This window comes from Curcuma longa, chromosome 2 (assembly GCF_044706935.1).
Source record: "Curcuma longa cultivar G26 ecotype Majalengka, Jawa Barat chromosome 2, ITB_CL_G26_1.1, whole genome shotgun sequence".
In the NCBI taxonomy this organism is placed as follows: Eukaryota; Viridiplantae; Streptophyta; class Magnoliopsida; order Zingiberales; family Zingiberaceae; genus Curcuma; species Curcuma longa.
In genome coordinates, this window is record NC_133862.1 from 12103416 (window position 1) to 12114563 (window position 11148).

Below are 11148 nucleotides of genomic sequence, written 5' to 3' on the forward strand. Positions count from 1 at the left end.
GCGGTTCGATCCTCAACAACGACGTATTTACAGGAATTTTCGTCCAAATGGGGAGTGTAATCAAAGGATGCTGGGGTGATTAGCTGCTGCGTGCGCTTCCTGATTTACCCTGGTGGCCAGTGGGAAAACTGGTAGATAGTCAATGAGGCTTATTCACCTCCCAAGACTTGAGGGCTAATTTTTCAAAAATTTTAAATGTAAATATCTAATACCACATATATATGCTATGTACTTGAGAGTTGGATGTGTGGTCCCCAGGGCAATGGTGTTGCGGTAGGATATTCAGGTCATCATCCAGGTACTCGCGGTTCGATCCCCAGCTACGGCGTATTTGCAAAAATTTTCGTCCAAATGGGGAGTGTAATCAAAGGATGCTGGGCGTCTGGGTTGGCCGCTGCATGCGCTTTCCGATTTACCCGGGTGGCCGGTGGAAAACTTTCGTGGGGTCAGACCGGTCACCCCCAGAGATAGTCAATGAGGCTAACTGGAATTATCATTTTTTTTTTTAGAGTTAGATGTGTGTCCCCGGGTCAATGGTGCAGCGGTAGGACATTCAGATTGTCACCCAGGTATTTACGGTTCGATCCCCAACTATGACGTATTTGCAGGAATTTTTCTTCAAACGGGGAGCGTAATCAAAGGATGTTGGACGTCTGGGCTGGCTGCTACGTGCACTTCCTGATTTACCCTGATGGCCGATAGAAAATTTCCGTGGGACCGAATCGATCACCCGTCCTCAATGAGGCTAACTGGGATTTATCAATTTTTTTAGAGTTGAATGTGTGATCGATAAGAATTTTAAATATGAAGAAATGTTTTAGAGGTATGGTATTAAATATATTCAGAATTTTAACATAACGTATGGTATTATTCATCTGAAATAATAAATGTGATAAATTATATAATATTCAGAATAATAATATAAAAAATTAAAATTTGAATTTTAAATATGAAGAAATGTTTTACAGGTAAAAAGAGACGAGCCACGTGCCCGATTTGTATACATACTGCCCCCAGGCCGTCCAGTTCAATGCATCGATCCTCAGATCATCTGGAAATCCAAGTAAAAATTTGGCATTCATCCCGTTAACATGTCTCGTTTCCTCGCTCCACCATCATTCTTCCCTTTCCGTGCTCTCCGGCGACACACCGCCGCCAAGCAGCCATGCCTCCCAGTCGTCCAGTGCACCGCCGATATGCAATCGCCGAAGGCGGCGAGAAGATCGGCCCATTACCAGCCCAACATGTGGAGCAATGACTACATACAGTCACTCACTGTTGAATCTCCGGTTAGGAGAACTCCCTCGATCACCTCTGTTTATCTTTCTTTCGTTTTGATGGTTTAATTTAAGTTTAATTAAAATCAAAATTTTATTAGTCGAAGGTGGAGGAGAAGGACCAGACAAAGAGACTGATGTTACTGAAAGAGAGAATTGCAGAAGTGATACGCGAAAAGAAGGAAGTGGAAGAGCAGCTCCGGTTGATCGACCACCTGCAGCAGCTCGGAGTAGCTTATCATTTCAAAGACGACATTAAAGGCTCTTTAAGAAATCTTCACTCGTCTTTAGAAGAGATAAGCTTGACATTTAAGGATAACCTTCACGCCTCCGCGTTACTCTTCAGGCTTCTCAGGGAAAATGGCTTCTCCATTTCTGAAGGTGTTTGATCAAATTTCACATCTTTATGTGTTATATATATATTAATTAATTCTCTTTCTGAATGCAGATATTTTCGAGGAATTCAGAGATGAGAAAGGCGACTTTAGAGAAGGTCTCAAGGACCACACAGAAGGAATGCTGAGTCTGTATGAAGCTTCTTATTATGAAAAAGATGGAGAGATGGTTTTGCATGAAGCCATGGAGTTCACGACTGAACACCTCAAGAATCTCTCGGAAGAAGGCTCTGATAGTGATATGAAGCTTAAAGAGCAAGCGGCACATGCTCTCGAACTTCCATTGAATTGGAGGATGGAGAGACTGCACGCCAGGTGGTTCATTGAAGCATGCGAAAGAGAGGTCATGGTCGTCGACAACCCTCTTCTTCTTCTTGAATTTGCTAAGCTGGACTTCAACGCAGTCCAGAGCATCTACAAGAAAGAACTCAGTGCTCTCTCCAGGTGAATTAAGTTTAATTATAAAATATACTTAGTTCTATTATTTAATCAAGTACAAGACTGAATGATCGATCGATGATAGCTGGTGGACAAAACTCGGAGTTGTTGAGAAATTACCATTCGCCAGAGACAGATTGACGGAGAACTACTTGTGGACCGTGGGCTGGGCATTTGAACCAGAGCACTGGAGCTTTAGAGAGGCACAAACAAAAGGAAACTGCTTTGTCACAATGATCGATGATGTCTACGACGTCTATGGTACCCTGGATGAGCTCGAGCTCTTCACTCGTGTCGTTGATAGGTGAAGAGAAATTTAACATCATATCGATCAGAATATATATATTTTACAAGACACCAGCTAATTAATTACTTCTGCTGTTGGAAATATGAACTTCAGATGGGATATTAACGCGATCGACCAACTGCCAGACTACATGAAGATCTTATTCCTCGCGCTTTTCAACACGATAAACGACGATGGCTATAAGGTGATGAAGGAGAAGGGACTGGACGTAATACCTTACCTCAAGAGATCAGTAAGTAGTAGTACTTAATTTAATTACTCTCCTTGTTCTTCAGTTTGGGAGGAACATGCATATGCATGATTACATGTTTCAGTGGGCAGATCTATGCAAAGCATATCTGGTGGAGGCAAAATGGTATCACCGAGGTTACAAACCCACGCTTAATGAATATTTGGACAACACGTGGATATCCATATCAGGCCCTGCTATTTTCACAAATGCTTACTGCATGGCCGGCGACTTAACCAAGCAAGACTTGGAGCGTTTCTCACAGTACCCTGCCATTGCAAAGCCCTCGTCCATGCTTGGTCGACTTTATAACGACTTAGCTACTTCAACGGTACAGAGAGAGAGAGAGAGAGAGAGATTGTTAAAATCATGCATGCAGCTGCTGTCTCTGATCTTGCTGTTTAATTAATGTTTAATGATATATAGGCTGAAATTGAGCGAGGAGATGTGCCAAAATCCATTCAGTGTTGCATGCACGAGAGAGGGGTTTCGGAGGGTGTGGCTCGTGAGCAGGTGAAGGAGCTAATACGAGGCAACTGGAGGTGTGTGAATGGAGATCGGGCTGCTGCGTCTTCGTTCGAGGAGAAGTTGAAGAGAGTGGCAGTGGACATTGCTCGAGCGTCACAATTCTTCTACCAGAATGGAGATGGATATGGTAAAGCTGATGGAGAAACCATGAATCAAGTCATGTCACTGTTGATCAACCCCATCAATCTTCCATGACTGATCGATAAAGGTGGACAGGGGAAGGATCAAAGGATTACTATGGCTGATAAAGGCTCTGAAGAATTTTAGATTTAAAATAAAATTTTAAATTTAGATCCTCCTCCGTACGTGTAATATATATGCAATATATCTAAATCATACTTCATTTCTAATTCAAATGTTATAGATATCTAAATACGTGGACCAAATTAAAAGAGACCTGGATTAGAAATAGAAATGATAAAATAAAATAAAATTTATTTAAATATAGATAAGGAGATAGAGGATACCAAATAGAATAACGATTATTTTAAGATGAAAATTTAGAGAGGAATTATAGAGAAAATAAAACATGAGAAATTGACAAATAAAGAGAAATCACTCGTCTTTAAGTTTTACCAAAAAAAATATTTGATTCAATAATAAAAGATAATCTCTAAAACAATTACTCCTAACTTGAAAAGATAAAAAATACCTTTGAATTTTAAAATAGAAAATTATTAAAAAATAATAAAAAAATATTTGGAATCTCTGAAAAAATCCTAAATGATATTTTTTAATCTTGAATTAGTCTATTATGGATTTCATCTAGTAATAAATATAGATTTTAAAATGAATTTTGATTTAACTTGAAGAACATTTCATTCTAATACTTAAATAAAAAATTATGATCATTCCGTTAATGCATCAATCTTGCATCGTAGAATCCAATGGGATTCATATCGATCCCACTTATCCCACCTACAGATAAGACTTATTGTTATTTGTTTCTTATCAACAATTAATTTTAGATTTTGCAACTATTTCCTACCGATAAAACTGATCTCGATATTTGTTTTTTTTAATGATTTTCTTTCAATCTCTCGTCATGAATTATTGCTATCAATAAAGCTTATTATTATTTCTGACATAAATTTTATTATCTTTCTTTTAATTCTCATCACCATTTCTAGTTAATGTAATTAATTTAAGCTTCATCTAATTTAACAGATATATTCAATTTCTGTGCTCTATTTTCTAATTAATGCTACAAGTTCTTTTAACTTGATTTTCAGTATCGAATTATTATTATCGACATTTGAGACGGGAAAAGAATTTGGCAACCATCTATACTCACTCACCTGGTGTTCATTGTGAAGGAAGACCCAAACCAAACCCCAAAATTTCGAGCAACCTCTCACTCAGAGCTACATCTCTGATCTTCAAGTAGTCATGGCGAACCATCTGATTAATGCTCAGTTGCGTCATTTCCCCAGTGCAAGCAATGAGTTGCGTACACGGCTGAAAGGTAGAAGACAACGCCATGGTATATATTATTAATTCCTTCAGGGTATGACGATGGACATGGCTCTAGTGACGGCCTAAGGCCGTCCTTGCACCTCTGCACAAGCAACCACTAGCTCTTACTCTTTACGACACATTTAATGAGGCAGGGACGGGAGCAGTCCATCAATGGCACAGGGAGATTTTTAGGGAGACGAATGAATTCCAGAGGTATTTTAACATCTAATTCTTTTATAAATGAATTAGATGTATAGTTTTTCCTTCAATGAATTCCAGAAATTTAACAAAGCAATATACAGTCATGTTTTATTCATTCAATACAGTAGGTCGAACACGAAATGTTAGGTGTACATCACACGGTAAGCCTAATTTCCAGAAGAACAAAAGGGGGGGAAATGTTACTGTACGACAGAAGGCAGACATGCAGTTGTTTTGGACGACGACTAAACCTGACTATTCTGGTGGCTTTGGAGTGTGGCGATCGTTGGGACCTGATGGAGCATAGTCATTCATCTGGATGGCCACCCTCCTCCGTCCTTTGACTTCTTCAAGCAATTCCTCCTCTCTGGCAGTCTGCAGCTAGCGTTAATTTCAGATAACAAATTTCGATCGACTTTGATCAATTAAAATCGATCGATTGGAAGATATTAACTAATACCTGGCGGACCTCATCGAGCTCTGAAAGGATTCTGCTCTCAGCTGGCCCTGAAGGGAATTGAACAAACTAATACGATCAGAAGAAGGTCGTCGCTGAAGCAGTTACAAAGGGAGTAGGAATATTACTTGATGAAACAGCAGCACAGGACTGAACTAGGTGAAACCCTAAAGCCAGACAAATGATCAGCACTGCTTGAAGGCTCGTTGGCACCCTCCCCATGCTTGCGCTTGCGAAGCTCACTGTGCAGACCAGATGCCCATTATTGCTGATGATTATCCACGAGAAGGCAGCAGCCTTTTATGCAGTGATGCTAATTAATTAATTAACAAAGATGGAGTTCCACTTCCGGTCAGGCTTAGTGCTCTGTGGTGCACTTCCCCATACTCTAACAAAGTCAAGAAAGTTGGTGATGAATCCTTTCTCGATGCAGGTTTGGAAATGTACCTAACATTAATTTACTATCATCCGATCGAATCGATATATCAACTGTTGATGCATGCCACTTCAACTGGTTGGCTCCTCTCTGTGCGCGTGCTCCACCAAAGTAAATCGCCATGTGAGAGGACGTCGACGTTGCGTCCAGTTTTTGCTGACCTGTATCCAATTTAGCAAAGGAGTGTTGATTATCCTTGAAACTGAGTGGAATGAGACGCAAGTAATTAACTCGATCGGCCAGATTTGGGAGAAGGGGGAATGTATAATGTGTGTATATATCTTGTCATATGTCGACTGATTTATGATTGTTCAAATCGGGCTGAAATGAAGAGAGAAATGAAGTATGTAATTTACAAATAAATTTCTTCTCAACTCCGTACGAGTAAATAAATCAGGAGAATAGAATAAGATGGAAGCAAAAAAAAAAATTATTTTAATTTCACTTACTCTAGATTTTCTTAGGTGAAAAATTAAAGTGAGGGAGAAATAAGTATATTTTTATATAACTTGCCAGACTAATTATGAAGATAAATATTTTTTTATCTATTGAATAAATTTGAAATATAATTTATTTATTTAAAAATTAATTTTTAAAATAATTATTTTTAAAAAATTAAATTCTTTTATTATTCTTATGGAACCTACATCATATCTACCTGCTATAATTAGAAGCAAAGTTAAAATTAGAGACATCAATTTGGGTTATATCTATTAGGTTGATTCATCCCGTTAAATAATTTATGTGAGTTGGATTAATATTTTATTAATCTATTTAAACTGGAATTCAAGTGATTATGCGTCAACCGACGACCCATTATCTATGTGGATCGGTCTATAATGGGATTGAATTGGTCCGCGACCCGGCCCCTCGGCCCCTTGGGTGGCCGCCCAAGGGGCCGATATCGAAAAAAAAAAAATTTCTTCTAAAATTTAAAATAAAGTGAAAATTTTAATAGGTTTGTGGGCTTAATAACATCTAATTCACAATCAAATTTAAAATTTTTAATATTTTATATATATATTAATATTTTATTTTTTGATAGACTCATAGACTTAATCCACCTAATCCGCAACTCAAAAGTAAAATTTTAACCTTATATACATACTCAAATTTTTATTTTTTTTATAGGTTGTTGATCCATTTAACCCACAACCAGTTGTATTAGGTTAAAGATTTTCTAATCCACTAAGATAATTATGACCAACCGACCCACTCCGCCCCGCTATATGATGAATTTTTTATGAATTGACCCACTCTAACATGAGTTAATCCATTAGACCGCACCAATTATAATTCACTCCAAATTCAACTCCATTCATTTAGAAGTCTAATGCTCTTGCCACATTGTAACCGTTTAGGTCATACAGAAATCCATTAGTGATGTTTGAAATTTTAAGAAGTTTCCACCCAAAATAACCTTTAAAATTTTATCAATGGGATCACCAATATAGTCGTGATTAAGCATGATAATTTTATACCAAGGCAATGCCCTCCCCTGTTGTGGGCAACTGTAGCTTTCTGATTTATTTAATTATTTCACAGATGGTCGTAAAATCGACCGTGTGGAACCGCTGGGATGATGGCAGATTTCATCTTTTACTGAAGGATGACAATTTCTTGGTGGATGATTTAATACCCAACTCAAATAAAGGAGGATGTGAAGAGATTTTTAAATCCGATTAAGTAATTTAATAATCTGATATAAACATTTTTGAATATAAATATAGAGGTGGATTTAGTAAAATTACTCTTACTCGAACCAAATACCCATATATATATATATATATATATATATATATAACCTACCAATTTTTTTTTTCATTTCACTAACCATCAATTAAAGAAAAAATAAAAAAATAAATCTAATCTTTCCTTCTAGACTTCTCCATTATTAACCTCTCCATTATTAACCTACAAATATTTATTTTATTTTTATTGAATTATATTTTTTTTTAATATGATATTAATTTTAATATATTTTTATTGAATGATGATATTGATTTTAATAGTAAAATGGAATGAATAAAATTATTAGTATATAAGATATATATTCAATTCTTCAATGATATAGGGATAGAGATTGATATTCATCCTTCCATGAATACGAGAATGGAGATGAAAGTTAAATATTTGATAAGATAAAAATGAAGATAAATATAATAAATAATGGTAAGAACAGAGGATATATACTCCGATCCAAATCCGACCTATTATCATCCCTATTCGTAACAGAGGATATGTGCATTCACTACCATGTGCAACATAACAAAATGATCTATTCAAACTGAAGTAGTATTCTCTTCTCCAGGTTTATTTACTAAATAATTTTGTTGATTCTCAAACGCTCAAAATGCTGATGCCAAGAATAGAAAAAGGAAAGCAAATGTACACATATAGAAGTAATTATTGAATGATTGAAAGAATAGGGATATATGCTTCAAAACTTACATCTAAGATAAATGAACAATATATCAAAATAATGGGCGATAGTAAAGTTTATGGAAATTGGTTTCTTGGCAATTCTAGTTCTCGAATGCTGCAACACTATAATGTTTTGGCCCAACTGTACTTTTCCTTTTAATACCATCCTCGCTATTTTCAAGTAACAATTGCTACATTCAGCTATTTCACACCAGATCGATTGCACCAAGACTTCCGTGCTTTTTCTTTGCCGAAAATTAAATTTCCAAGTTAGTGGCTCCGATTGCAAGATAAAGAGGATCTCCAAAATTATACCTGTTGCAAAAAATATTAGGAGAGGTAAATGTGCTGTCACTCTGACTTTTCAGTTTAACCAGCATGTAAATTTAGGTGAGAAACACAGGGATGTTCAGCTAAGCAGCCTAATGGATGACAAACGCGGTAAAGGCACAAAAATTATAAGCAAACTTTGGCAAAGCAATAAAAGGGACTGTGCAACATAAATAAGTAGATCAGATATCCAAGCATCTGGTTGTAAAATGTTACTCGCCTAAAATCCACCTTTTTTATAATAAGCCCCTCAACGTTGGAAGCTAAATATACCTGTTTAATAAGAAGCCAAGGAACAGGCATGACTTTTGCTTAAGTGGAGGGCATATGTTTAAGTGCCTATGCTTATTCCTTTGACGATGTCTTTGGAGAACCAACACAGAATGTGGTATTGACACAGCATGTAAGATATTGACACAGGTCTACTAGTTTCATGTTAATATGTACGCACTATGAAATTGTAAAATCTTTGGTTGATATGATCAGATGGACAGAATGCATCAATGAGTTATAAATGATCAAACTAGGATGTACAATCTCATCTGATGAGTTTGATTATAGTTAGGATATTACTATTTCAGCCTTGATACCAAAGACTAATCGGTCCAAAAGGTCAAGGAATGTTAGTGATACCAAATCCAGGCATTACGATAAAAAAAAATCTCAGTAGATCAAGTAAGGTTATAAATGTGATCGATTGCATTTTTGGTTGTCAGATAGAACACCATTGAGATGTTTTGGAGGATCAAATGGGCAAAAGTGGTTGTCTCTCATCATGTCCAACGCGATGGGTCACCTGAAAGAAAATAGGATGGGTGAGAATATACTAATACAAATTCAACACAGCAACTGGGTATGATATACACGTATTACATCTTCAGCAGCACCAGCAGCCATGTTTACAAAAGAATCTTCTTTCAACCTAGAAACAGAAACAACCATAACTCGATTCAAGTAATGTACTTCAAAGATTACTAAAGATAATATTCAACAATGAGCAGAAAACCAATACAGATGAAAAACTAGCACCCCAAACAGCAGTAAACAGTAAGCATAATTAAAGGTATAAACCTGAGACGTAGAGCCTCCATCTTTTCTGATGATACAACTGTTATCTCATCTTTGACTTTAGCCATGGGAGAAAAGAACTAATAAAGAAGGTTAAAAATATCATGACATTGAATAACTACCATAGTTTTATGGAGCTAATTCATCAATACCTGATGCATAGATATAAAGACTATAGAAATCCCCAATATAAAGTTCATGGTCAGCGTATGGCCAAATAAAGCAGCAGAAGCAATTCCAGTGAAAATTGTAGCGACGGTAGATGAATATTTCTTCAAGATGGTATCTGCAAGAAGCCACGAACCATTAATTTAATAGAACAAAGACTACGTGAAAAAAAAACACTGATATTTATAGGATAAGATGTTTACTCTGGCAAGCAACAATAGTAAATAGTAAAAACTGAGTGAAATTACCAGCATATTTAGAAGAAGGAAGAAATATTCCCTGTGCTGCATTGATGCATATCAAAAACATTGTTGCTCTTGAGTGTCCTTCAAGAATATTGAAGCTACTAGGCCCTAAAAAAACAGAAGTAAACAAAGTTATTGATGAAACAATCACTAAGAAAACAAGAATTGAACAAAAACTAAATAGACTCTCATATCTCGATGTGATTTTCTGAATAACAAATAGGCCAACATGTTTATATTTGTGTGATGACCAAGGATTGAAATTTCATTATGTGCAGCCATATTTACCTTTTCACTAGCAAATCAAAATGGAAACCAGTATTAAGACAGTGGCACCAATCAGAATACTCAAATGGATGTTAGGGGATCACAATGAGAGAGGAAATCAATGTCAAAAGGGAAGGTTTTGATGGAAGGAGGGTAACAATGGAAACCTAGATATGTGTCACCTCTTCTTCATCTTGTTTTAATCTTCCTCTACCTTTTCTAGTTCCTCTCATTTTCCTTCCTCCTCTCCTTTCTTTTCTTCCCCCTCCTACTGGTCAGTGTTAATTGGCAGCACCTCTTACTGACACACGCAATATGTTAACCAGCATCAATTCCAACTCATTTCAGCCAGCCATGAGAACATCAACATGGAATGAGATTTTGAACCTTGGCCATAATCCTATTGTCTCATTTTGTGTCATATATGAAATGGTGTTATGATAAAAATTAAAATTAGCTAAAAGTCCTAAAAGAATAAATAATATTATGTTGAATAACAAATGCAAATTGGAGTTTGCTTGTCTTATTATTGAATCCAAGCTTGCTAGCACTAAACACACATAAGTATGTGGATGGCATTGGTGCAACAAGGAGTAAAACCTGTGATCACAGATAGTTCTTTAGAAATAATGTAATTTAGTTGTCAGAAAAATTTAAAAAGTATATCATCCATGCGTAACCAACATGTTTGGCATATTATTTCAAGCTAAGAGTGAAAATTACATACCTTTGAAAATGGCAGTTCCTATAATGCCCAAAAAGTTGAATATTGCACCATAGCCATAGAGAAATAAGTTCTGGGGAAAGAAATAGGGTCTTAATTATGATTCGTATATAGAAATTGCATATTTCCCCATAGCAAGTCATCCATACTGAAATTGCCATCTGCATTCAGTAATCAATAATCACCTGTAGGTATA

At 36.3% G+C, this 11148-nt stretch overlaps 3 protein-coding genes across 3 annotated transcripts in view; 2 read left to right on the plus strand and 1 right to left on the minus strand.

The window, feature by feature from the left end:
* Window positions 1-1091: 1091 nt before the first annotated feature.
* On the plus strand, window positions 1092-3369 carry LOC141821630 (monoterpene synthase 8, chloroplastic-like). Its single transcript, XM_074709000.1, has 7 exons — window positions 1092-1289; window positions 1379-1658; window positions 1726-2116; window positions 2196-2414; window positions 2511-2649; window positions 2732-2977; window positions 3073-3369. The coding sequence occupies exons 1-7, from the start codon at window positions 1092-1094 to the stop codon at window positions 3367-3369; spliced, it is 1770 nt and encodes a 589-aa protein (XP_074565101.1).
* Window positions 3370-8150: 4781 nt separating this feature from the next.
* LOC141821631 (CMP-sialic acid transporter 5-like) lies at window positions 8151-9970 on the minus strand. The gene is made up of 5 exons (XM_074709001.1): window positions 9952-9970; window positions 9701-9834; window positions 9552-9628; window positions 9354-9402; window positions 8151-9276 (listed from the first exon to the last, which is right to left on the minus strand). The coding sequence occupies exons 1-5, from the start codon at window positions 9968-9970 to the stop codon at window positions 9226-9228; spliced, it is 330 nt and encodes a 109-aa protein (XP_074565102.1). The 3' UTR covers window positions 8151-9225.
* A 1081-nt stretch (window positions 9971-11051) lies between these two features.
* LOC141821632 (monoterpene synthase 8, chloroplastic-like) overlaps window positions 11052-11148 on the plus strand; it is a 2511-nt gene continuing 2414 nt past the window's right edge. Inside the window, exons 1-2 of the mRNA XM_074709002.1 lie at window positions 11052-11058; window positions 11124-11139. Coding sequence (XP_074565103.1) covers window positions 11052-11058; window positions 11124-11139 — 23 coding nt within the window. The remainder of the gene's footprint in view (window positions 11059-11123; window positions 11140-11148) is intronic.